This window comes from Cladophialophora carrionii (genome assembly GCF_000365165.1).
Source record: "Cladophialophora carrionii CBS 160.54 unplaced genomic scaffold supercont1.5, whole genome shotgun sequence".
Classification (NCBI taxonomy): Eukaryota; Fungi; Ascomycota; class Eurotiomycetes; order Chaetothyriales; family Herpotrichiellaceae; genus Cladophialophora; species Cladophialophora carrionii.
This window is the reverse complement of record NW_008481830.1, coordinates 848,945-875,311: the sequence shown is the minus strand read 5'-3', so window position 1 is coordinate 875,311 and position 26,367 is coordinate 848,945. Positions and strand designations below refer to the sequence as shown.

Here is a 26,367-nt window from a genome sequence, read left to right as displayed (position 1 = left end):
CCCCCCAACCAAATGAAAAAGCACCAGTACCAGGTACCATGCCGCAAATCCCTGTAGTTTCACCCTTTCAGCCGTGGTCCTCTGCTCGTGTCATGTGTCGTTGCGCCGTACTCCCGTAGTCTCATTACCCGCCGTTGATCGCCAAATTTCCATGCGATCGCGATGATCAGTCCCCCGATGGCTTCAATGACTAGGCGGCGGCCTGGCCAGCGGCGCCGGCTGCCGAGCCCGCACCAGCTTGCAATCCCACCCCTTGGACCTCACCACCCACAGCGACGACGGCGGCGGCGTCGGCCTCATCATCCTCCATGTCCACGGCGCGATCGTCGACGGCACCGTCGCTGCTCTCGGCATCCTCGATGAACAATTGCTGACCTTCGGCCACGACGCCGGCGTCCTCGAGTCTCTTGCGCTGGCTCCGGCGTACGGCGTCCTGCCACCTCGCCAGCGCGGCCGCGTGGTGGACCTTGAAGCCGAAGATCTTGGGCTCGTAGCGTCGGCGCGACTTGACGGGAACCAAGGCCGGATAGACCTGAAAGAGGATGTTGTGGAAGGAGGAGCCAAAGTAGGCGCCGTCGATGCTGGCGTGGCGGCTGGATTTGGGGTTGTAGATGTCCTCGCATTTGGCGCAGTAGAGCTTCACCGTCTTCAGGCCCGGGTTGTCGCTGGGGCCGAACGGCAACAACGGGTGGCTCTCGCAGATGACGCGCGGACAGCGGCCAAAGTCGGATTTCTTGAACTTCTCGACCATCTTGGCGAGGCCGCGCGTCGTGACAATGTAGCGCGCGTGCACCAGGCCGTACAGGTGGCGGGCCGACTTCTCGATCGTCTCGCGCATGTCGTCCTCGCAGTCCAGGTCGAACACGTCGGTGATCAGGTCCAGCGCGTGTTGGTAGTAGTGCACCTCGGTGTTCAGGCCCGTCAGGTTGAACCGGTCCGTGATGTACTCTTCGTCGATCTCGCAGAAGTACTCGTTGCCGCGCGAGGAGATGAACTGGGGGTGTAGAATGTCAGTTTGTTTCATGGTTTCATCTTCCATGACCCGTGATCAATTATTTGTTGTTTGATGTTCATTGTCAAATACCTTCAGGAGGTTCAGGAGGGGGAGGGGAAACTGTGGGTGTCGCTTAAAATCCCATAGAACTCTTGAGGCCCAAGTGAGGAAAAGGTCAATCACTCACCCAGTCTCTCCAGTAACTGGTGTAGTCGCTGTCCGTCTCGGACTGGAAGTCCTCCATCTTGTCGAAAAGTGCGAAGCCGACAAAGGTGGCGAGAAGGAGGGCGGATGATAGAACGATACAAGTCCCGGTAATGGAGACGGAAATGGCCATCGTGACAGTTTGAGGGCGTTCTGTTAGCGTGGTGTTAGCGCCAACGGTGAATCAAGCGACCAAGCAGATGAAGCAATTTTACGGTCGAGCAGGTGTAATTTGTGTGCAGCTGTGGGTCTTGGGCGCTGGTGGACTTGGCTCACTTGCGAACGGGGTGGACGCCCTGTTCCAACAATGCGATGCCACAAAGCTTTTTGACGGCCTGTTTTTGCACTTGTCACACGGCGCTTGACCTCTACTGCCGCACAATCTGCTGACACTGGACAAAGGCTATCCTATGCTGTTGGGTCTGCCCTGAGTATCCTCTGCTGAGCATGTTGAGACGGGCATTCAAACCGCCCCCAACGTCGAGTGTTGGACGTGGCGGCCACTGTGATCTCAAAGCGTCCTGTTGAAGCAATTCTTCGACACATCTCTACAGGCTTTGTGTGCTATGGGAGACGTTCAGGTTCAGTTTAAGCTCTAACACTGCTACAATGTCTACAACGTGGGATCTGATGGGCCTTGATGTGCGTAGCTATTATCACGCCTGGAAGAAATACTCGGACTGGTGGCACTTCTCCATCCCTGTTCTACGTGGATGCTACACTTCTGTGCACCTCTCCTTGCTGTTGCGAGGGTGACGGCTCAGCTGACAAGGCTCCATACTCGCCTGCACTGGTAGATATTGAGGGTTCTGACTAAATACAGTGTCCGCATGGCCTCCAACAAACATGATTTGTGCCATACAGGACACGCGCGTGTCTGAAGAAACTCGAGGCACAGCACAGGGTTTACGCATTGGATGGTCCTGCCTGGTACTCAATATGATGAGGCTCGCCAGCCAATCGACAGATAGTATCTTCTACTCGGTTTGAGGAGCTTTTTCGATGATCCGCATCTGCCAAAACCCAGACCGCAGTCGCATCTCCGGTTCTGAGAGGCCAACGTAATATAGTCGCAGGCAGTGGTTTGAAAGAGACACCACGCGGACAGCATGGTAGGTCCCTGGTGGAGGGCGTGAAGTCAGGTGAACAGGCTCCAGTTCCATGCCCTCCCCTTGAGCGCGTCGCTCACAAACTTCTCTGGTTCCATCCGTTGGGTCCGACCTGGGGAGTTGCAGGACATTGCCTATGGAGCAACGTGAGAGATTGCTGTGACGAGGCAAGAGCTGCGATCAATCAATCTCCCGATTCGGTCTTGTTGCTGGGTGGGAAATAGCTTCACCAAAACTGGGGAAACTGAATTTCAGACAGTCCGGACTGGGGAGTATGGATCTCCCATCTTGGATGGGCTTCAGAGCTGACAGTCAAAACCTCCAAGGAATCTCGACAGCAATTTGGTGCGTTGATGGATCGTCAAATCGGTTCGTAGTGTGGATGTGCACAGCTGTCCCGAATTGGAGTTCCGTGTTATTCTGCTTTTCCGTGACGATATCGGTGTTAAAACTCAACGGGCTAGCCCAAGCTATCCAGGTACTCGGCACAGAGAAAGCGCTGGAACCCTGGACGGTGTGAAACGACATCCGGGAGCTCCTGTGTTCCGCTGGTTGTGCCAATTTCCGGGGCAATTATGCCACCAGTATGCGTGTCCTCTCGGTCTTCATCAACCATCTCTGTTTCGTCTTCTCTCGTCTTTGGCGAGCCACCGCCATCATGCCTGGCACCTTGCGATGGCCCATCACTGCGAGTAGGCTGGAGTAGGATAGTGTATCCATCGATCTGGTGAAGGGCTTGCGTCTTGAACGAAGAGACACTGATTGCGAGCCAATGTCGTTCAATGGCAAGAGTCTGGAGGTTTCGAACTCGCGAGTGCTTGCTGTCCGGCTTCAACTCAGTAACGTGAACGTGTGTAGACTTACAACGACACCTGCGAACACTTTCATGGAAAGTAGTGGGGACACTCACATGATTGAGCATACCATCTCTAAGATCCATCTTGAGTTTATTAGGCCGTTCCAGGTCAGGACTTTGACCGTGTTGGAGCTTTCCGAGGCATCAGGCACAACATAACGGCTGATGAAAGAGTCGGTTTGGTCTGTAGCCTTTAATCGTGGTGAAGCAAGCGCGACCATATCGAGGTATTCTAGGATTTCATATATTGACTCTTGAGTTTCATCCTGGGACAGAGCCGGGGAGTGGCCAGGGAAATCAGTAAGCACTGAGGGGCCTAGGACGTCCGACAGTTCTCGTACAGAACACGTCAATGTTTGGACAGTCGGATAATGTGCACTCAGAGGTCCTAAAGGGGTTTTGTCGAGATCTAGGTAACCTATTAGAACCGAGGAAACAGTGTGTGCCATACAAGTGCATGCCAATACCTGCATCCAAATTCAGGAAGAGCCAGTTTAGACTCCTGTTCAGAGTATGCTGTGCAGCCCACACCAGGCGATCGAATCCTGGCTTGCCACGCAACATTGAGGGAAGGCGGAGGTTGATCTCAACGACTGGCTCAAAAGTCAGCACATAACCTAGAGACGTTGCATACTGAACCAAGATAGCTGAATGCTTCAACTCAAGGGAGCTTTCGGGAATGTTGGAAGGTTAAAGAAAGTCTTACGATATCTTGATTTGACATGCTTTCTACCACCGGAAGTTGACACGGGTACACCCTGCAGGCCGGCTCTCTCATAAGAGGCTTTCGAAAGTTCCATGCGCAGCATTCCTGTAACGCCGCGTCAGTCTCTAACCCCATCAGGATTCTATCCTTGGGCCAGCTGATTGCGGATCAACTCAGGGCTTTCCTTACCCTCTTTTAGTGAGAAGCTGTCGTCAACGCCGGGTTCTCCCTCAGAGATCATGAGAACATTTCCTGGGCGGAGACACCTAAATCAGAATCTGCCCGTATCGCTGTGGACCCCTTTTTGATCCCTTGTGTTCCTGAAGGCATAGGATGAATCCTACCTTTCTTTATGTATTCAGTGAAGAACTCTCCTTTGAGCACCTCTTCAAGCCTCATGATGACCTTCGCATACTTTGGTCTCGATATCTCTGCTGTGGCGCTATCCCAGAGCAGGTGGTGTAAGTCATCCGGTAGCATGATAGTCGCAGAACTGCTATACGATACCTCACGGATAGTGTGCCATGGAGGTCTCTTGGTCGGCGCTTGAGAAAATGAAACGTATCCTGGGAGCTCCCCCATGGATATTTGCACTTTCGGGGCCGGCGCCGACCCTGTTGCAAACAGAGGCGACATCTTGCAGCTGCTGGGGTGATGCGAAAACAGGAGGGTGGGAGAGAAGCATAAGGTGCACAGTACATGACGGTACGGAGTATTGCCTCTCAGTTGCACTTGAGCTCCTGACTGATACTTCACCGTATCATTGCGCTAGTGCTATACGGCTTGGCGTCGTGGAGGAATGTTTTTCGAGTTTCTCCAAATTCGAAAGTTCGTCCTTTGCAAAGTTATCGGCCATTGCCAACGCCAACTTGAAGCGCGCGCAAATGATGCGGCGTCTCTATGCCTCTCTTCCATTTCTATGGTGAGTGCTCCTCAATTCTTTCACCTTGGAATGATGAACACATGCAATCCAACTCCGAGAACTTTCTCTGAGGATCAACATAACTCTAGAATTACGCTGACCACCCCTCGTCCACACTTGCTTCCCAGCTGCACACTTGAGGTGGAAATGCTGACTTGTATCCAGAGAGCGTCACTGCTAGGTTCACTGTGCTGTCGAATGTCTGCGAAGCAGTCCACTAAAAAGGTACGACCCCTCTAAATCAGCCCTTTCATTTCCTCTCCCGCCCATTCAGTGATGACTCCACGACACGAAAGGCATTCCTCAGACTTAAATTACCATGTGGAATCTGTCTCATACAAGTTTCAGCCTTGTCTGATCGTCTATCTCGTCTTCGGCCTCTTAGCATATTGTTTGCCGACCGTCAAAGCTGACTAGATCTTCCGCAGGTACCGTCCATACACTCTCACCTCAATTTCCTTCCTTTCCTACCATGACGAAGACTTGAACGAACGGGCGGACAGACTGCGTGCGCGGTGCCCTCCATCTGTAAAATCAAGACGTACAATCTTGTGGATGCTTGGACTCGCGACACTTGTTGAGAACTCGTCAGCTGATCGACCGCTCAAGAAGGATTTCACGAATATGTGTAAAGTGCGAGAGCTTTACTGACGACATTGCCTTAGGTACATCTCAATGACGCCCCTCGCTCTCTCCTTGCATCTCATGATGAACACTATTCACACTGTTTGAACCGAGCTCTCGCTCGGGTATGAACGCATTACACTGAAAATTCTGATTTAATGAGGTACGTTCCCCTCTCTACGTCGAGATCTTTTGCTGACGACTCGCTAACAGCCTGAAATAGATGTTTTTGTGACGCCTGTCATTGTCGACCTTGGTCATCGGGACTTTCACTGACCACACCTGTTGACAGGTAAATTCCTGCATGCTTGACGCTAAGTGAGCTCCGTCCAAGAGAAGGTATGCAGTCACTTTCCCCCACAACTCCGCTGCTCTGATGATCTCTTGTATTTCGCTGTGTTCTTGCTGAATCCTTATGTGGAACATACATCACCTTGGAGAACTGATCTTGTTGATTGCCCTTCAATTCCCACGATGCCTGCCACTTACTTGATCATTGTTCTAACAACACTATAGTGCCTTTCGTCGAGAAGCGTGTTCTTGAGAAATGCTTTGGAGAGATGATGTTCCATCACCGTGTGCGAGAAATGTTGTGCTCAACCGGGGCACTCAGCATAGTATCCCATCCGTTCATAGCTGATAGATGTCATATAGCTGCTGAAAAGCAGGCTATCTCTCATTCAGAACCAATATCCACGTTGAACCTGTCACTTCGTAGCTATTGAGCAGGCTGGTGGTACTGTCACCTGGGTGCTTTTAGCTAACCACGTGGCTAATTGTGGAGCTACTTCGGCTTGCTCTCCCTTCCGAAATTGTGACTTCTGTGCACACGACAACATCCTTCCCTTGTCATGCTGTTCACCTTGATGTCTGGTAACTAAAAGTAGACTTTCTGTCTTGTAATTCTAGAGCTCCAATGTCTGGATTCGGGGCTCCGGGAGGTGAGTGCCTCCAGTCCTCAAGACCTGCATGGTGCAGACGAGACACCTGCTATTGACTTGCCCCGGTCGGCTCGCTCGATCATCGTTCTTCGCATCCTTCTGTTAGCAGCAAGACTTGTTCTGACACGGTTGCAGGTGGTGCGTCGAATTATAAGCCCACGCCTCCCGAACGCGGGTCTTTCCCGCTCGATCACGATGCGGAATGCAAGCACATCATCTCGTCCTACCTGCGCTGCTTGAGAAGACAGAACCCGCCTGGGAAGAACAATGAGGAATGCAGATTACTCGCGAAAGAATACCTGGGATGCCGGATGGAGAAAGGCCTCATGGCCAAGGATGAATGGTCGAATCTTGGCTTCAATCTCGAGAAGGAGGCGGCGGATAGGACGACTGAGAAGGCGACCAGTGCCGGTGACGACAAACGGAAGAGCTGAAGATCACGTACACCATCTTCAAGCGTCAACCGTGCGGACTTTCTCAAGGGACTGGCCTCGGTGCAGCTCATTCTCTGCGGAGCGCCTCGTCGGATGCCGCAATGACTCTCAGATCCGTGGCGGGGAGGGATTGAACAGAACAGGTCATCCACGGCAAGGCATGTGAACAATACAGGGGCGTGCGCGGCGGCTGTACTACCGGTCACTCATCCCGGCATTTCCCAAACACGGCACCTGGAAAGGCATGAACGAATTCAGGACCCGACGGCGGGCCCTATCTGCTGGGACGAGTTCTGGGTGAATGTTTCCGAGCCCACGGTATCTCTACGCCCTACTCCGTGTGGCAGTATAGTATCATAAGGATGGCGCGCCTCATCCTTGCCTTGGGTGGAAACACAGGTTCTGTTGGGGGCTGGACTTGAGCAATCGATGGCCTCTTTGGCCTCAGAGATATGCGCGGCTATTTGCCGCCAAGGGCCATGGCAGGCAATACCGCCGCCACTGTCCCTACTTGAGGTATCAGGGCTATCGCCGCTGGCCTCGCTGGTCAGGTGTCAGTGCGGCGGAAGGCAGGTCTCTACACGTGCTGAATAGCTGGAGGCTGCGATCCTGTCCATCCTCGGGCCACCCGCAGCTTCACAAGGATCGCATCCGGGTGCTCCGATCTGGAGGTGGCAATCATGACGATACAACGAGCGCAAATGCTCAGGTCGTTCGGTTTACTCAACGACCTGGCCGCCTTTCTGGCTTCAAGCCCAACACACAGAACTACTCCGTGTGCGTGAGCGCGACAAACTTCAGCTATCCCTTACAACTCTCCTCTTACTACCGTGTATATTGGAGTGCCCCTAACGGAACACGCTTTGTAGCCCTCCGCCACTCTGAACTGCCCAATTACAGCAATGCACAGGGGGTATCTTCAAACGCGTGGCGCATGGTGGAAACAGCTTAGCAACGTTACAATGAGTAAAGGAGAGCGCCGCCACTCATCCTTTGCACTACGTTAATTATCTGGCAGCTTCCAGGGTACACTGTACACTGAGTACACCGTACTGAGTAAGCACACTTCGGGGTGGGTCTTGATGCTTGAGCATGAGCTTGTTTATTTCTCATCGACTTGACCCGCAAAGAAGTGATTTCTACGTTCGGCTAGTCATCAGAGATCACACCGTCGACCTCTGGCACGGGGCTGCACGGACCCTGGCCGGCGCCGTTTGTGTCTGGCAACCCACCCCGTTTCTTGAAATGGTCCTGCTTCCAGTTTCCACTTTTCAGATATTGTCCGGCGTTGGCGGCTTTACGAGTACGAGGTACTCCATTTGACCGCGTCTTGACCGAACAGTGATCCAAATGTGATAAGGGGCAAACAAGCGACTCGGTGCTGCACAGTACGAGGACGAAATACTGCTTAACTCATGTGGCTTCCGCAGGAGTCCTTCTTTTGCCACAGTTCCAGGTTTGAGAATGAGTCTGGGACAGCGCGCGCTAATTAGCCGACAATGCATCCGAATTGTTGCAGACTTGGCTCTATCAAGCATCAAATGTCTCGAGCATCACTAGTTTTGCCATGGGCTACTGTCGATCGCCCCTCTCACATTGGACACCGTCTGGTCTAGCCGTGTTGCAGCGACTATGTAACTCGTCTGGAGCGGACTATCGCATCGATCTTGCAGGGTTGTCAGCAGCTTTAAGGCCTCCCAGTACCCGTACCCCAAGCTCGATCTGAAACGGCGCATACTCAGTACCACAGTAGTTCGCGCCATGACTCCGTTCGAGCCGGTCCATGCCCGCATCGCCCCTTCAATCACATCGCCACTAGCTGCCTGTAGCGCTCTGCGCGTCTCTCCGATAGGTGGGCTATTCGGGTTCGGGACCAGCATGGCTTCATTGCGAGCCACAATCGATACCCTGGAATACGTGTGTGAAGCTAAGGCAGAAGGGTTGCCAGAGGTCTTCAAGATATAACAGCCGTTGAGGCTCCGCTGCGCTTGATATGCGACACCAGCGGTGATGTTGACATGACTACACGATCGACGACTGTTAGAGCTGTGTAAACATGACCACGGAAGCACCACCAAACTATCTCCGCGTCTCCACCAGAGACGAGGAGGATTTAGATTTGCCAAGTCAAGCCCACCTACACGAGATCGGCGGCGAGAATCCTACGAGCATCGCGCAAGCGATAGATGTTCCTCCGACCGCGGTAACCCCTCCCTCATCCCCTCCTACAAGAACGCACACTGGAGAGCTGTCCATCAGTACCCTCACCGAATCTCGTTCCGGTAAGGACTGTGTCGCATTGCGCACTTCAGACCTGCTGACAGTTGCTGAACACTCAGATTCGGAACCCTTGCCTCAGTCCCATGCGCGGCCTTCGGAGCAAGTGCGTGATGGAAGGAGGCACTCGTCTCTGAGCGCCTTGAAACGACGTCTGCAAAGTTCTTTCGACCCCTCCCTGCACGAATTGTTAGAGAAGAGCGGCCCCGATCCAAGCAGTCTGCGACAGTATAGCCGGAAAAGGCAACGCCAACGGCTATGGCGCTTGACGATCGGTGAATTCTTCAACACGGTCGCCCTTTGCCTGGCTTACTTTGGTATTCTATACGCATACGGCGGAAAGAGCCGAATCAGCGTGCGCGAGCGTCGGATATTCAATGCCTTAGTCACAGGCGTCAGTCTCCTGCTCGGTGTGAACCTGGCGGCGTCGTTACGAAGTTACGCAAAGTTGTTGAGATGGCGAATTCTGGCGATCTGTTATCGGCCACTCGAGACTTTCGACCTCGTCATGGGTTGCGACAGCTTGATCAATGTGATGAAGCTTCTGTTGAAAGCGCGCAACCACAGAAATAAGTTCTTGCCATCCAGAACGCAGATTATCTGTTTCGCATGGTTACTGGTCCGTAAGTTTATCGTGAGAGTCTATTTCGTTTATTCCAGGACCCTTATACCTTTCGATCCCCTTGTCGTCATCTCATTGTTCCCGACTAACCTGAGATTAGACTTTGCTATAACGATTTTGGTCGGTATCGTCGGTCTGAATTACAATCTGGATGATTCAACGTCGGCCCTGTTCGTACGCAAGGGCAATGTCAGCATAGTGGACCTGAATGCATTGTCCACCGGGTTCTATGCTTACGACCTAGCTCAAGTCCAGCAATGGGGAATTCGAGGCGTGGTCATTGACCCGTTGGACATCACCGTGGAGTCGGAGTCTATACAGAGCTTCTTCTCCGACACCACCGGAAACACCCTCTACTATTTTCAGGATCAGAATGCGGATGAACCGACTCGGATCATTCTTTCGAGTCGGTGGATCCAGTCTCAAGCGTATTGCACCGGCTATATCGTGACGGAAGGGCAGTACGGTAACCTCTCGTACATCATCTACAACGACGGCGAGCACGGTGTCAACCAAACCATGCCAGCTCTGGCTGGTCCGGGCGGTCTCTTAGTCATGTCTCAGCTCAACTCGACCTGCGGGGAACGATGCGTCGACATGCAGGCTTTCCAAGCAGCGACGTTTCCCGGCGAGTCCGACTACGACGTGGGCTATACAATCCCAGAAGGCACTTACTTTGTCTGCAGCAATACGGTGCCTCAAGTTGGAGATGACGAGAACCCTCACCTGAGCCGTGACTTCTTGGTCGATGCCATCGTGAGCCAAATGTTGGCCGGAAGCCTGGGATGGAGCGATGTCCCACCTGTCTTCAACGGCACAGCGGAATACGCAGTCTACACGAATTCATCCCGGGTCAGCTTTGGCGGCCAACCGGTCGACACGGACATGGCTGCACTTATCTCAGACTTCACGATGGGGGCGATCGCGATCATGGATGGCTCGAATCTCATGTACAGGCGGAACGTGACCAGTGACGAGCAGCCGTACGTCGCGCAGGTGCTCAAGGTGAAATGGAAATACGCGGGCAGCATCCTTGGAGTAATCCCATTCATCCACTTTCTGACCCTGGCCCAAGTCATTCTCTGGGCCAACAAGGCCATCATCAAGGACGACAGCCACCTCGCCATTGCCAAGGTATATCACACCTTCTTGAGTCGACTGGGCGACCGCGGCTGCCTGTTGCGCGGTGACGAAATCGTCGCCTTCCTGGAGAATCCGAGCGTCGCCTATGGCTGGCGCCAGAGCGTGGAACCGGACGGCGCGGGCTTAATGCACGTTGACGTGTTTGACCGTGGGCAAGGTCTTCTGAGGGAAGAGCGTCCTTTCCAAGAAGGATGGTACGATGGCGGCGGCGGAAGTGAGGGCAATCACCCTGCCGAGGAGTCCGAAGCACAATGCAGCTTGCGGAGACGATATCGGGACTTTGATGCAGCGCAATACTTCTAGACAATCACTATACCCCCATTGGACCTGGACTGAACAATCATGACCTTTTTCTCCCTGACGTGCGACCGAGCCGTTATTGATCCATCAGGGCCTCATAGGGCAAAGGGCAAGGGTCCGATGTGCGTGCACCGCGGACTTTCTCTCTTCCGTTTGATCGCTACAATTCATCCCTAGGTCAATCTGCTCAGGGCACACCAGAGCCGGACGCCTCCTGTGTTAAGCAAACACCAATAGACTTCTGAGCCACTGAAAAGATGCGCATTGCAGGTTCCGGGTGCTTAGACATGCGGGACGCGTCCCTGCGACTGCACACGCACACGTCACTTGCGCCTGGTTTTCGGCACCGAAGTGATGGTCGGCTTGTCATCGACACCCGCGATACAGCGGCCGAGGTAGGCTGTGTACTGCTCCGAATCAGCCAGTCCTGCAAAGAGGGAAAAGGCAAGGCAGAGATCTATCTAGTGGCGGTACTTACCTCGAGCAGCACTTGAGGAGTATCCTTGTGATCGACCCGGTGGGCGTCCGAGGGAGAGGCTGTGTCGACGGTCTTCAGCTCAAAGGGGACGTCTCGGGTAGAAGAGGAGCCGTGCGAGGTGCTCATCATGGTGAATCGCGGGATGTCAAGATGCTCGCTGCTTTTCTGATTGTGCGAGGAGAGGTCGAGGTTGCGGTCGATGTCGATGATGAGGGCGTGTCTCTCCCTAATTGCAGCTCCAATGTCGTGTCGCCCCTCGCTGGATATGCAGAGTTGAGCGGCGAAGAAGTGCAAGGAACTCAAATATGTACTCGCCGCGTATGGTCGAGCCGTCGCGCGTAATACTCGTGGGTCAACATATAGTCAAGGGTTGAACGGAATGTGAGGAGTAGTAATCATCTCGGATGATCCAACTTTGGCATTGGGTGATCAGACTACTTCCTGTCACACTCACCTTGATGGCGGGACGGCAGCTGAGGTCTGCACCCCGTCTGCCAGAGTCCCGGCCCTGGTTATTGGACTGCAGGCAGGCATGGCTACCCGAAGACACTCGTCTGCTCGAGGGCTAGTGGATTACTGCAAGTCCCCAGTCGGCGACCACGAGGCTCTCATGACGAAGCGCGCGGCGGAGGACAAGCAGCCAGGCCTCTCTGATGGACGATGAATCATGAGGCAGATCCACCACCCAGCCCCGTCTGGAGTGTGCAGCAAATCCACTTGCCCTGCCACCCTGCTCGCGGCCGTCTGCATGTGTACAAATACCTATCCTGGTCTAGCAGGACTTGCGAAACTTTTGCTTCGGAGAGACGCGCCAAGCTCGACGATACAGCCTTGCCAGGCCCCGGCCTCAGCCTCGTCTGCGGAAGGCAGGTGTTCCGAGGAGGCTTCACTTACTCAGCTCGCCTTCAGCAGATCTGCAAGGGTCAGACAGCGCTCTGAGCACTACTTTCCACTTCCTGACTTTGCTTCTGAGATCTTCTTTCCCAAGGGAAAGAACCCATATCCACCCTAGCTGACGCCTTCTCTCTATCTGGACACTGCAGTAGATTATCCCTGTCTTGCAAGCCTCCTATTGCTCCGCCAGTTTTCAGCCTTACCACGAAAGGAGACAGGAGGGACCTCAAACCGTTGGCACTGGGATCTGTGGTATGGATCGCTCTGGGAGGGATCACTGAGCCATCACCGGACACAGTCTCTGTGCCTCGACATTGACTTCCTGTATGGGAAGGAGCCTTGAGCTCTCATTCACAGCCACGTTTCGCGCAATTGCTGCACGAGGGCTGGACGCTTATCTAGCACTTCTCCAGCCATCGACATCTGCACACGGAGTCACAACAATCTCTGAGCCCCAGGTCGGGACGTCAGCTGCTGGGCACCAGTGATGCACCGTCATGCGCTTAGCTCATTTGCACATCCTAGGCCTTATCCCTTATAGCCACTCGCTCCGCTTGCAAAACGCTACCATTGAGAGGCATTTTAGACACAAGGACTTGTTGCGGCGTTCAGCAGCAGCGGTGGGAGCAGCCCCAGGCCACGATGCCCAAAGTGGAGTGAGCAGTAAGATACATGCATTCGTACCCGAAGAAAAGCACGCTGTCCGGGAAGACCTGTCGGACGCAAGAAAACAAAATGCTTTAACTGGACCGGCATCTTGGACTTCAAACGCCGTAAAGCTGCAACCAAATGTGGCAGAGGCATCCCACGATCAACCACGCACCTCAATGCTTCAACCCGGAAGTGGAAGTTGCACTACAGCGTCGAGCTCGACGTCGAATCAGAGGCTTGGGTTCCAGAATCGCCAACACGATGATACCGGTCCACCAGACCCTGTCCTCCTCACATTTAGTACCCCTCCTACCTACACGGTTGGCCGGCGCCACTTGTTGACCAATCCGATCTCTCCAGAGCAGCAATATTTCCTTTCGGCCAACGGCCTCGCGACCTTCCACGCTTCTCCTCGTGGGGGCCTACTCACTTACCACGCCCCTGGGCAGGTGACAGGGTACGTGATTGCTGATCTTCGGCGTCATGGCATCACAGCACGCTGTTGGGTGAGACTATTGGAGGAGAGCGTCATCCGCACGTGTCGTGCATGGGGCGTCAGGACGGCGCGGACAAATGATCCTGGGGTCTGGGCACTCAGCCGTGAAAGAGAATCCGAGCAGACACGGTCGCCAGGAGAGGATGGGCAGACAGGGCAGACACGCGAACCCCAGGCCAGCGATCGGAAGATATGCGCCATCGGCGTCCAGGTCTCGCGGGGTATTACTTCTCATGGAATTGGGCTGAACGTCCATGACGCGCCGCTGGGACTGTTGCCATCATCGTCTCACCCGCAGCAGGGGGAAATGAATAACTTCACTTTCACGCCTGCTCAACTTTGCTCACCGTCCTATGATCCCGTCACCAAGGGCCATTTGTCATGGGGTTTCAGCCGCATTGTGGCCTGCGGACTCGAGGGCAAGAGCGTCACTTGGTTGACCAGGGAGATGGGCTCCTCCGACCCAGCACTGGCACGTTCATCGTCTTCGACACAACCGTTTCCTCCGCCGACTGAAGAAGCCGTCGCCACCATACTCGCTCGCGAGATCATGAACGGCCTAAACACCATGAAAGGCGCAGATAAAGAGGCCGTCGACGGGATATACCGGATTCAGCAGGCCGATGTCCTGACATGATCGACGGGATTGCGAACGAAGATGCCAACCCGATTAGGCTCATCCACGTGCAACCTCGAGACAAGGGACGTCGCCTAAGATCAACGCATCTATTTCATGCTGAAGTGGGTGTAGACAGCAAATTGAGCCCGTTGCGGATCTTTGACCAGGCATCGCTAGACTGGTCGTCCTCTTTCTCTTCCAAGCAGAGACGAACGGCAACGGCGAGATGGTATCTACTAATGACGGCCACCTCAACGAAGCAGCGTGGTAGAGATGCTGCAGCTAGAGACGGGTCTCCTCACAGTAACCTCGTCAGGAGGACCTCGCTGTACGTCCAGTTTGTCACTCTTCTCACTGTTGCACGACATCATCATCGGCTTCGGCTTCGGCTTCGGCTCTGATAGTAGGGTCTGAGAGGACGGGACAGAACAGGCCATGCCATGCCATGGCAATAGCAACCCACCTTTCGTCTCGTTAGGTCAGTAGAAAGCGCTCGAAGCCAAATCTGCCGAAGCCATCGTCCTTACGGCAACATTCTCGCAACCCTTCACGACTCGCTCCTCCGATAATACCGTCAACTTCGATCCTTCATGGAACCAGACGCTCCGGCCCACCAAAAGAGTTCCCTTCGAAACAGGCCCATGATCCTTCGAATAGCAAGCCCAGCTCCCCTCCATACACTACTCACGAGTACTGTACCTACCCACTCACCCGACTCAATCGCATGGCAAGATACCGTGTTGTGGCATGTCGGCTCATCTCGCTGAGAATAGCTGCAGTTGCAAGGACCACGTGCCTATCTACCTATCTACCTACCTATCTAACTGCCTACGTATCTACGTACCTACCTCCTATAATCACCTCTTCTATCTCGAGTCCCTCCATTCACCGGCAGTGTACATCCCACGCCGCGCTGCTCATCGATCGTCAGACCTTTCGCGCCAACGCATGACCCATCCCGGCCGTATCAGATGGAAGGAGACGACGGTCTCCAACTCCGAGCAAAGTTCATCTCGGCGAATCAGACTGGGGGAGAAGACAATTTCCATTCCCCATCACTCTTCCGTGCCAGCAAGGTCCCATCTCCATGTACGAAAACAGACGGATCACGGGCATAATTAGGCCCAACTCCCACCTCACTTCAGCCAGTCAGTCAAACCCGTAGTCTAATCAGCCAGTCATCCAGTCATCCATTTCGCTCCACCAGTTGATCAAAATCACAAGGTATCACCAAAGTCGACCAATGCTTGCATGGTCCGGGAAGAGGATTGTATTAGCTTGCCCCGTTTGTCTCCCAATGCGAGTGGTCCGTATGATAAATAGCTGCGCCGGGACCTGTAACTGTACTTGTAACTGTACCTGTATATATCTCCGTACCTGTATATATCCCCGTACTTATACCTATACCTATACCTATACCTGTACCTGTACCCGTACCTGTATATACCCCCGTACCTTTACCTGTATGTATATATCCCCATACCTATACCTGTATGTACATATTGCCGTACCTGCAACCCTGCAATCGCTGCAACAGTAAAAGTACGGCATGGAATACATAAGCTACTGTACTGTACTGTACATTACTGTAGGATGTGAGGTGTGAGGTGTAAGAGCTGGCTGCGCGCGATCTCGGTCCCCTGTGAAATGTTGGTCGTCCCAAGCCCCCCGCCCCCCAGGCCCAGTTCCGCCGGGCACTGCGGACGGACCGATGGAGTTTCTCGGGCGCATCGGGGCACGATTGTGGTCAGTGTGTTCCAACATCGTCGTGTGTGCTTGTTCGGGCCCGTTGAAGTCCTTAAAGTCTCGACCTTTGGATCTTAGACTTGGATCTTAGACCTGGACCCTTGGACTTTGAACCCTTCTTAGGTTAGATGGAGATACACGGGCGCTATGGGCTTAGGCTGTACTGCGGACTATGGACCGACTGGGCTCACGACACGGTGTGGGGTGGAGGGGGGAGGAAAGAACCAAAAGCCGGAGGAATTGACAATACCTGATGCGAGCGTTATCAGAGAGGCGACGGATGGACGGTGCAGGAGGTAGCAATGCCCCCTTACATACTCGGTACGGAGTCACCGATGCAGGTGCATACACTCACAAAGGAACTGTGGCCTGCCAACACAGTGTGTCTTCGATGTCTTATTGATCCTATCTGTCGAGTGCTTCGCTCTCCGCTATCAACTATCTTGCGGCTAGTCCTGCCAAGTGATGGCAAGGACAGACCAACGAAGGAACAGGGCAGGAACGGGACTGCCTGCCACAGGAACAATAGCTCTCTTGAATCACGCGTCACTCAGAAGTTCTCAGGGTTGAATCTTTGTCGTATTACCATAAGGGCCGGCTACTTCCATCTCCTGCGAAACCCTGCTCGGATGAGTCTCCCCGTCCTGTATTAATCGCTTTCATACCTCGAACTCATCCGCTATGATCGCAATCTGCATCCGGCACTGGTGCGCCTCTGGAACTGATCTGTACTGGCTTTTGTGTTTCAAGAAGGACCCAAGTCTTGACCATCCCTGTTGAAAAAGAAAAGAAACGAGCTAAGTCTGCCCGTCTGCCTGCTCTATTGTGGTCGTCTCGTGGAGAATATTGTTATACATCTGTAACGACTGGTAGGCAGCACTCCGTGCCATGGGCAGTAACGACAGGTGGGCAACTCTTTGTGCCATGTGCAGTAACGACCGGCTGACTGAGCAGCTACCCTGACCATGCCCCTCTTTGCGCCCGGTGAATCGCTAGAACTGTTACGTTGCGCCAAGATATGATTTTTCGTTAAAAGGAAAGAACAAAATGGAAATGCGTTCTGGGATTCAGATTGTCACCGTGTGTCACCGGGGAAGATACTGATACTGCCTCGTGATGGTCGGATCGTGGGATGGATGGTGGGTTTTCTCTTCGTCAAGTTTGGGTCCGGAGGACAAAGTCATGCTTCAGGGGTTTCCCGTGACCGGTAGCCTCCCTGAGTGGAAATATGGCGGTCCTCAGGGCATCTGAATCTGTGGTCGGCCAAAGCACAGGGAAGCGGCAGTGGCGCTTATCTGAGTCAATCACGTTTGCTGTACTCCTCCTCGGGGCTCCATATCACCGGTTGGAAATTAGAGTTCGAGAAATGAGCCGGACTCAATGCGGCACTACAGCAGTCAGCATTTGGATCCATGACCAGCACAACCAGAACCATGGGGTAGCGGTTTTCGGGTGCAGGAAAAACGCAGCCTTTTTGGGAGCTGGTCGAAACTTACCTGCCAAATGTCGCAGGATCTAGAGGTATGCTCTTGTTCTTCTCGATGCTGTATTGGAAACAATTCTCGTTGTACCTGATTTGAGGCTCGGCTGATTTAGGTAAGATGATTGATTTATTGGTCGTCACAGAAGTTGGTGTTACCGGTGATGGCGGCTGAGGAGACTGAGGAGAAGGCGAAATTTGAGGAGTCAGATGAGTCGTGGTTGAAGAGTAGCCCTGCTGTGGGAGTGACCGTGTCCGGACTGGAGGTGGTGGGTGTTGCGGTATTGTCGCATGAAAAACAGTTTGTGGTAGCTCTGGGAAGTAGGAATTCTGCGGCGTGGTTCTTTGCGCATACACAAGTGGCGGCTGAGGCTGGTAGCCCGACGAGAAGGCGTGGCTATTTGGATAGGACATCGATGGGGCAGATCCTGTTTGTGCTGCATTTGGAAACAAGAACGACAATTCGCCTAGGACTTCAGTATTCCCTGATCTGAATACCCCTTCGTCGGGAGCGGGTATGTATTGGGGGACATCCGTTTGCAGATAGACCTGCAATGGCTGCGGATGATGCACAGGACGGTGATCATCTTTGTAAATGATATCGTAGTGGCCACTGAAACAACAATCAGCAATAGTCACTAAACAGATGTAAGGTTGGGGCACGTACGGGCGATATATTAACCGAATAGTTGGCCATCCCTTGGCGTTATCGACAAATTGGTACGCTGTGACTTCGTCGCCCGTGCTTCTGTCGAGATATGAGACCTCGACTGCAATATAGGCGGGCGCGATGACCGCATCTGTGAGGGCTTGCAGACCGACATGGTCGATCTCTTGATTCGAAGGGTCGATTCTAGTGAGGCGATATTGCTGTACCGACATTTCCAGGAATGCTTCGTAGCGGTCCGGGTTCAGTTCCATAAAGGCGCTCGTCATCATCTGCTCGATGTCAGTGGCAGGGTGCCGGTATGGGGACAAACCAACCTTGAAGTGGTACACGATAGAGTTCGATATGTTCTCATCATTCAAGGACTGAAGGAGGACCGTTTCATTGGTATCTCCACGTTCCGTAGCTGATTTGATTGCTCCGAACAGCTCCCAGGTATAGTCAAACATGTCAGTGATGATGTCGTAGTCGATGCCGGCGGCGCGCATAGTCTGCTCGTGGCTGCGCAGGCGGACCTCTTCTTGGGCGACTAGGCTGAAGTCTCTGGATTGGAGGAGGATTTCGAAATAGCCAAAGACGGCGCCTGCAGACGTTATTCAAGTCCTCTTTCAAGAACGTGAAGGTGTGTCCTACCACGCCAGCCACACTGCCCGTCACCTTTGATCCGCCGATATGCGGAATGAGTTGCTTCGAGTGCCTGCCAAAGATGAGCAACATAGGTGATAAGGGTAAAGGGCAGTACCTTTGTTTTAGCCACATAGGTTGGGTCGGCTTGGGAGTACTCAGTCACGAGCTCCGATAGGGGCTTTCTGCTCCCTATCAACGGTCCCTGCAAGATTCTCAGTCGGCCGTACACTGAATTTGACACCGAGACGTACCGGTAAGCTGGGTTGGTAATGATCGGAGAGTTGCTGGAACTGCTCCATTTCATCCACGTCAGGCGTCGCCATTGTGCCGTCCGATTTCGGCGGCGTAGGGTAGCCGTAGTGCTGATGGTATGGACCGAAAACCGGGTTTACGGAAAAATGGTTGTATGAGACGGAATGTTGCCTGTCAGGCTGTGATTGCCCACGGTGACCAAACGTCGGCCTACAGGGCGTGGAATCGTAGAAGCTGGGAAGGGGGACTGGGTCTGAGCAATATGTCATCTCCTAGTTTTGAACGAGCTGCACGGCATTCGCAACTGGTAGACATTCAGTATCGCCTTGTCGGGTTGGCCACGCTTCTCCGTGCAGCGCTTGTCTTGGGTTCTTTCGAGGGGTCGTGAATTCGTTTCCGTGGAGAGCGCAACGGTTGGGTTGTTCAATTCATTGTTTTTGGAAAGGTGAAGAACGGTGGGTGTACTCGGTCGTCGATTAGCTTGAGCAGGATCACGAGGTGGCTGGCCTGGAAACGACCAGGTTCCCGAGAAAGCAAAGCCGCAAGTTCGGCACTGAGGGTGCACGATAACGATGATTGTTTGACCTCTTTGCGTGGTCGAGGCGAGAGAAAGGGATGGCAAATGGTTAGACGAGGGTTTGGGTCTTGGTGGGAGTGGAACACCAATGCAGGCCTGTCTTCTAGCCCCGAAGCTACCCTAGTTGTTTGCGGAGTGGGTGTTGAGAAGACTAATGAGATGCTGATCTGTCGACATCTGCTCAACCAGAGCCAATCGGGGATGTGTCTAGACGCTGAGTGCAGCACTGGATACCGGCTCGGATAAGAAATGCCGCTGTCCTTGCGAGGTTGTCATGGACCTCGACGTGCAAGTGGTGGCCGACCGCACTGCAGACGGGAGCCGGTGAGGAGCATGGATGTGCAAGGGCGACGAACGGCGGCAGTGGCGACCTCAGATCCGCACGGCACGTAGCGGAGTGCGACCAAACAGGAAAGGAAGAACCGTCGATAGTGGTGTTCGAGATCCTGAGGTCAAAGGTGGAGTGAAACTTGAGTGAGGTGAAGGTGAGGTGGAAGTCAGATGTCATCCCTACCTCGGTGGAGCAAAAATGGCACCTAGACAAGGAGCGAGTGCCCCTCCGAGGGAACAACAAACACTGCAGCTGCCAGGCACTAACTAACTCATGTTATGGGCGGGCACGAAAACGCCGATCAGCGAACAGGTGTCCCGCGGGCGTGCCCACATGGAGGCCGCCGGTGCTCTACGAATAGCGGCGGGCTTTCAATCAGCCCCTCGACAGCGGAGACCTTGACGAGTTAGGTGTTTCTGCTTGGAGCGGCCCAGCTTTAGCTCTTCGCCCCGAGCCCTCCACCAATCTGTCCTGTGTAACACATGGATCGCAATGTCGCTCTCTCGACATCCATCTGTCAGTGTCCTGACCTCCTTTGCTGCTTCCCGCTTTTCGGGATCGGTGTCCAGCGCTCGGAAAGCTTGTCTGCAGGCTCGACGCTGCCACCCATCGGGAGGGGCAATCCCCGTTATCCTCCCTGTCAAATCCCCGTCACCGCTCCCTCGCCTCGATGTGTGTCACGGCTGTCCCGGGGAATGGGCGAGGACGCTTCCACTGCAGATGTGCCGTCATCATCTTCGCCACTTGGGCTGTACGCGATTCTTGATGTTTGCTTTTGACGACTGCAAAGCTCCTGGATATCACCTCCGAACTCGCTCTGGCAACTCGACGGCTCGGGCTTCTCCGCAAACGGCAGCATTGCAACTGACTCAAGAGGTCCAGAATTATATCAGACCATGAATCTAGCTCGTGGGGTCTGCGGGGATACCGTCGGTGCTGGCGTGTTTCCGGCTGCAGGCAAGAGCCAGGCCCCATGCACTCCGGCGCGAGGGTTCGGATGGACAAAGTGACAAGTCCGGGCTAGTTCTCCCTCGTCCTGAACGAAGGAGCCCAAATGCCTCCACCTACGGAGTACTCTCGATGGAACAATAGAAATTGACACTACCACTTACCGCCCGTTGTGACTGTGCTTCGCGGCCCTGACATTGGCTGACATGGAAGTACAAGAGCCCCTCAGCGATCCCAGGCGTGGTTTTGATGGACTTACGCCTCCTATTGGCATACGCGGATCGCCACTACGACAGAGACTCTACCTAAATCAGCATGCGGCGATATATTTCCACTCGCATGTTGACCCCATTGGCGAACCGGGGACCCTGGATGGTTGCTGCGTGTCCGTTGGATAAAGTCCATTCCCCCATTTGTTAGCCGACCGCTCAGCATTTTGGGAGAAGTCTCGGGGGTCCGGTAGCCTACTCCAGCGCGTTCCGGAATTGAACTTTTGAGGGAATCGTAGCAGGCGAGCTTGCTTTCGTGACTTCGGTGGACGGTTCTGAGCAACCCTACAAGCAGTGAGCTGCTTGACTGTGCCTGCTGAGGATCCTGGCTTGCTGTGCTTCGCCACAACCCCACTCCTACTTTCTCGAGCAGCTCGGTCCCACGGAGCGATATGCCACGTAGGAATTGCAATCCCGTTAGGCTGACGCAACGTCGGCCACGGGCTCTGGCGGGTTCAGTGTCTGTCATACGGTTCGAAACACAGAGACTCTGTCGGATCGCCAAAGGAAGGACAGCACAGATTCCCTGCCCTCCCTACTGTCGCTCACATGGGGCGCACCATCACCTGCCGAGCGGCAAACCCTTCCGCGGATTCAACAGATGCCAGGGGCGGCGACAGCGTAGAGCGGTCCGAGGGAAAGATGCACGAAGCCGGCTTCCAATGTGCTCCACAAACAGCATGCAACGGCCTTGGAGCATGCAGAATGGCAGTGCACTACTGGTTGATTGTCAGTTGAGGCTACCTCGTATGCATCGATATAAGTCCGACGTGGCTGCACTGCAAGCGAAATGTGATATCAGATTGCTTGGGAGTAAAGCATCGCAAACGATCGAGATTCTGTCTTGTCGGATCCAATCACGAGGCTCAACTTTCCACTTCTGGCAAGAGATGAGCTTCAAATGCTCCACTCCGCGAGATGTCACACTCCATGCCAGGGGCGAGACCTTTGCGCATCCAAATCCTTGTGAAAAATCGAAATCTCCGGACAGGGTGGGGTAAGTAGGTAGAGGGGGAGAGATCTGCTTTCCTGGAGAAGACCAAACAGATAGGCACCTCGTCGACTTGTTTCTTGTTTCTACAGCGTCGCGCTTTGGTAAGACACCCCCCAATTGCCTGTCTATCAAAGCGGCTGTGGCCGCTGTCGACGCCGTGACACGTCCATAGCCGCACGCGCGTCCTCCCGGCACGCCGATAGTCGTTCTCAGCCTGTTGGGATTGGGCGCGGCCTGTTCGTATTTGCGACCTGGCCAACCCTCGCTGCGTGCGACTATCAGACCGAAGAGCACATTCCATTCCGTTTCATTTGCTCCTGTGCGGCTGAACCTCTGTGTCGGGCTCAGTTTGCTCGCTTACCCTGCCTGGTGGCTGGCTCCCCTCTCTTTGCCCAAATATCAGACCACTCTTGCAGGGTCTGGCTGCCCGTGCCGAAGAATGCATTCTCTCATACCAGGGGATTGCTGTATCGACGGCCTTGCGGTCTGGATGGCTCTAATAGATGCATCTGTGATGCGAATGTGAGATGTCCAGATAGCGCGGATGCAAGTCCAGAAGGCAGGGGTCAGTCGCGTACGCTAGGCGCATGGCATCCGCACTATATTCCGCGTTGCGCATGATTTTGTGTCAAACCTCGCTACTTCATATGGGAGCGACTAGCTTGCCACCACCTCGCCCGCGCGCAGCACCCCGACGCCCAGGTCCCCGACTGGGTATTGGACCAGCAGGATCGAATCCCATTGGGAAGTTCATACCTTGAAACCCAGCACCTCCCTGGGCGTCTTCGAGCTTGAAGCCGTCACCGTCGTTGAGCACTGTAGTCCACAAGGTCTCCACAGCAGACGTCCAATCGCGTAGCCGGTTCAGGTGCTCCTTGTCACTTCCCTGGGAGTCCTCGACCTCCACGGTGCCATTTTGTTGATTGATCTTCGCCTGTAGTTTCTTGTCTACGATCAAGACACCCAGGATGTCTTGGACCTCGCTGACCGGGATTTTGATGCGCTCTGCAATAAATTGCAAGGTGAAACGGGTGTATGGGGCAATGAGCATCAAGATGGCTTTTGTGCGCATGTTGCGGCTGACTTCGTCAATGTTCTCGGCTATGAACGGATCCGCCAGCAGATCCTGGTTGTCCTTGAGAATGGATTCATAGCGGAAAATGTCGTCTCGTTGATAGGCGTCGACAAGATCGGTCATGGCTGATATCCGGGGGTCGTTCTTGTACGGTTTCGTCTCTTGCGAATCGAAGGGATTGATGGTGGACTTCATCAGCATGGTCGTTAAGACCAGATATTTCAGGACTTGGATCCGTTGCATGGAGCCCGCTTCGTCGTAATTCTTGAAAGACTCAAAGAAGTCGCTCTGTGCCTCCTTCCAGTTTTCCTCACTCATGTGCATTTTCCCGCCACATTCTCGGATGACCCCTTGGACTTTTGGATGGGGGACCGCTGACCGTACTGTGAGTGCCTTCTGGTATAGGGTCTTTAGTCGCTTGTTGTTCTTCATCTCCGCGTACATTTGGATCTCCAAAGCGTAGGCTTCGAGTGAGTACGTGCCTTTGCCCGGGTCATCCGTGCCGTCCTCCTTCTGACACGCCTGATGGATCTCCCGTACTTTGTTGGTGAGTTGATTGTAATCCTTCTTGTCGAGGTACAATTTCGCTAGCTTGAGGTTCGTCTTGAGTGCCAATCTCTCGTTGTTCGTGGCTTGAAACGTCGACAATGTCAGGCTGTAGAACTCCTCCATGGACTTGTACGCTGTTGAATCTGTCGCCGAAGCGTCGGCTTGCTGCCCAGTCACCTTTTCGATGTAGTCCAACATGTTATTGATGCTCTTCTCGGAGTAATTCCTTGTCACCGCACTTTTAACGTATGTGAGTAGCTCCTTGTAATGTTTAACTGCGTCGTCGTATCGTCCCAGTGCAAATTCTAGTTTGATCGCCTGCTTGAGGCCTTTGAAACCCCAGTCGCCCTTTTCGTCCTCGAGAGCGGGCACGCCGAGGAATTCATCGATGGCTTCTTGGGGTGATTCGACCTTCAATTGTTTGGCGTTGTAGTATTTATTTTCGATGTCAACAGAAGCATCCTAGGGTGATGTTAGAGCAACTCGATGATCAATCCGACATAGTAGCAGGATATCAATCCCGTCACAGATGGAGAGCTTGGAAAAGTACCTACCCCTGCGTCCACATCATCGTCGTCTTCATATTCAAAGTCATACCTGAGAAGAGTTCGCGTCAGATCTGTTATGTACAGGTCCCAAATGGTTCCATCTTACTGCTCCGGGTCGGACTCCTGCATAAAGTCATCGTCGTCAGACATCTTGAGAGCTGTTTAACACGAAGGGGGACCAAGGCCCAAAGACCAACGGAGCGAAGTAAGGCAACGCTTTTGGGAGAGCAGCTGGGTGTGGAGTGCGGAGGATGCTGGACAACGAACGCCTCTAACTCGCCGTAGAAAACATTAAAATTAAAGATCCTAGCTGTTGGTGTGAAGCGAAAGGATAGAAAGACAGTGATTGACCTGGCAAGTATGGATTAAGTCGCAGTTACAGACAGTACATACGGGCGAGACGACGGGCAGATGAATGCGGAGTGACGCCGAGCTGCTGCCTTCGCCTGCGAAATGCGGAGTCTCAGTTTTGCCATCGCTAAGAGCGCGATTTCAATTTCTCGCCCCTCTTCAATCTCGACTCGTCCATTCTCTGCCACCTTTAGACAACACGCGTGGGCTTGACATATCGTTGCGCCTCAAACATCCTCTCTCCCGTTCGACAAACGGTCCTTAGCCGGCAACATGGGTGGCGATCTGAACCTCAAGAAATCATGGCACCCCGTGCTCATGAGCAACCAAAAGAAGGTATGGGAGGAAGAAAAGAAAGCGCTAGAGGAGCGCAAGAAGATTGATCAGATCATGAAAGAACGGGCCGAAGAGCGAGCAATCCAGGAACTTGAGGATCTACAAGAAGCTGCTGGCGGAAGAAAAAGACAAGCCCGAGTTGACTGGATGTACAATGGACCTTCGAGCGGCCAGGCTGGCACTACCGAAGAAATGGAAGGATACCTGCTGGGCAAGAGGCGGATAGATGGCCTAATCAAGGGCTCTGAGAACCAGAAGCTGGAGAAGTCGGCGACAGAGGAGTCCTTCATGGCCCTGCAAAATGCAAACACCGCCCGAGACACGGCTGCGAAGATTCGAGAAGACCCTATGCTAGCGATCAAGAAGCAAGAGCAGGCAGCGTATGAGGCTATGATGAATGATCCTATCAAGCGGAAGTTACTGTTGAAGGCCGCCGGTAGAGAAGATGTCGGTCGTGAAAGAGAACACAAGCGGAGAAAACACCACCACCATCACCATCACAGGCACCGTGATGACCGTGACAGGTCTGAGCGGACGCGACCGAATCGAGACGACGATGACGAACGGTATGGGAGAAGCAGGCAACGTCAACGGAGATCATACACCTCCTCCGAATCACGGTCCCGGTCGCCTCCCCGAAGGTCAGAGAAGCCACGCTCGCGCTCTCCCTTCCGGAGAAGACGTTCAGCTTCTCCAGCAGAAAGGCGTCGACCACGGTCTCGATCTCGATCTCGATCGTACTCTCCACCTCGACGAAACGGTCACAGCAATGGCATCCGAAAGATGCAGAGCTGGCATTCTTCACGGCCGGAGCGACCTCGATCTCGAAGTCCACGTCGTAATGAACGGGAGAAGGATAACAGCGCCGATGATAGAGCAGCAAGGCTGGCAGCCATGCAACAGGCTGCATCAGAGCTTCATGACGAGAGAGAGCGAAGGCTCGCTGACATCGCCGAGCGAGAAAGAGCCGACCGGGAGCGAGACGATGCTGTTCGAGCGAAGAATGCCAAGCACGGCGGGCGCGCGGACTTCGTCAACAGTTTCCACAAGAGAGCTGGAGATTTAACTCTGGGTGAGCGTATGGGTCGGAATGGAGCGTCGCGGAGAGAAGATGACGACTGATCCGAGCTTGACGATGGTATCGACATTTCATATAACGGCCAGACATGCATTGGCCCTTCCATCTTTCGACAGCTCCTGGCGTCGACCTCCACGCTCCAGATGGCTCGGAGCTGCTGGTGCCGGCATGCGCAGGAATATTGGGACGACGGCGGCTCTTATCAGCGCCAAGATGTCGCTTATCCAAAGTGCCACAACTCAAATCGCTCCCAATCTGATCATGCTATG

The 26,367-nt window shown here is 53.8% G+C and overlaps 9 protein-coding genes across 9 annotated transcripts; 4 read left to right on the top strand and 5 right to left on the bottom strand.

Moving 5' to 3' along the window:
• Positions 1-190: 190 nt before the first annotated feature.
• G647_06131 (uncharacterized protein) lies at positions 191-1,331 on the bottom strand (the record flags this gene model as incomplete). Its single annotated transcript, XM_008730455.1, has 2 exons — positions 191-994; positions 1,182-1,331. The coding sequence occupies 2 exons, from the start codon at positions 1,329-1,331 to the stop codon at positions 191-193; spliced, it is 954 nt and encodes a 317-aa protein (XP_008728677.1).
• A 1,436-nt stretch (positions 1,332-2,767) lies between these two features.
• On the bottom strand, positions 2,768-4,505 carry G647_06130 (uncharacterized protein; the record flags this gene model as incomplete). The annotated part of the gene is made up of 6 exons (XM_008730454.1): positions 2,768-3,188; positions 3,218-3,572; positions 3,631-3,756; positions 3,870-3,974; positions 4,059-4,121; positions 4,214-4,505. 6 exons carry the CDS (start codon positions 4,503-4,505, stop codon positions 2,768-2,770), a joined length of 1,362 nt encoding a protein of 453 aa, XP_008728676.1.
• A 1,826-nt stretch (positions 4,506-6,331) lies between these two features.
• Positions 6,332-6,790, top strand: G647_06129 (uncharacterized protein; the record flags this gene model as incomplete). Its single annotated transcript, XM_008730453.1, has 2 exons — positions 6,332-6,356; positions 6,492-6,790. 2 exons carry the CDS (start codon positions 6,332-6,334, stop codon positions 6,788-6,790), a joined length of 324 nt encoding a protein of 107 aa, XP_008728675.1.
• Positions 6,791-8,846: 2,056 nt separating this feature from the next.
• On the top strand, positions 8,847-11,135 carry G647_06128 (uncharacterized protein; the record flags this gene model as incomplete). Its single annotated transcript, XM_008730452.1, has 3 exons — positions 8,847-9,072; positions 9,130-9,690; positions 9,790-11,135. The coding sequence occupies 3 exons, from the start codon at positions 8,847-8,849 to the stop codon at positions 11,133-11,135; spliced, it is 2,133 nt and encodes a 710-aa protein (XP_008728674.1).
• A 320-nt stretch (positions 11,136-11,455) lies between these two features.
• On the bottom strand, positions 11,456-11,739 carry G647_06127 (uncharacterized protein; the record flags this gene model as incomplete). Its single annotated transcript, XM_008730451.1, has 2 exons — positions 11,456-11,539; positions 11,611-11,739. 2 exons carry the CDS (start codon positions 11,737-11,739, stop codon positions 11,456-11,458), a joined length of 213 nt encoding a protein of 70 aa, XP_008728673.1.
• Positions 11,740-13,001: 1,262 nt separating this feature from the next.
• Positions 13,002-14,288, top strand: G647_06126 (uncharacterized protein; the record flags this gene model as incomplete). Its single annotated transcript, XM_008730450.1, has 1 exon — positions 13,002-14,288. The coding sequence occupies one exon, from the start codon at positions 13,002-13,004 to the stop codon at positions 14,286-14,288; it is 1,287 nt and encodes a 428-aa protein (XP_008728672.1).
• Positions 14,289-17,316: 3,028 nt separating this feature from the next.
• Positions 17,317-19,113, bottom strand: G647_06125 (uncharacterized protein; the record flags this gene model as incomplete). The annotated part of the gene is made up of 7 exons (XM_008730449.1): positions 17,317-17,404; positions 17,513-18,109; positions 18,164-18,435; positions 18,481-18,746; positions 18,797-18,860; positions 18,906-18,992; positions 19,042-19,113. 7 exons carry the CDS (start codon positions 19,111-19,113, stop codon positions 17,317-17,319), a joined length of 1,446 nt encoding a protein of 481 aa, XP_008728671.1.
• Positions 19,114-22,804: 3,691 nt separating this feature from the next.
• G647_06124 (COP9 signalosome complex subunit 2) lies at positions 22,805-24,483 on the bottom strand (the record flags this gene model as incomplete). Its single annotated transcript, XM_008730448.1, has 3 exons — positions 22,805-24,247; positions 24,340-24,382; positions 24,440-24,483. 3 exons carry the CDS (start codon positions 24,481-24,483, stop codon positions 22,805-22,807), a joined length of 1,530 nt encoding a protein of 509 aa, XP_008728670.1.
• A 474-nt stretch (positions 24,484-24,957) lies between these two features.
• G647_06123 (uncharacterized protein) lies at positions 24,958-26,142 on the top strand (the record flags this gene model as incomplete). The annotated part of the gene is made up of 1 exon (XM_008730447.1): positions 24,958-26,142. One exon carries the CDS (start codon positions 24,958-24,960, stop codon positions 26,140-26,142), a length of 1,185 nt encoding a protein of 394 aa, XP_008728669.1.
• Positions 26,143-26,367: the final 225 nt, after the last annotated feature.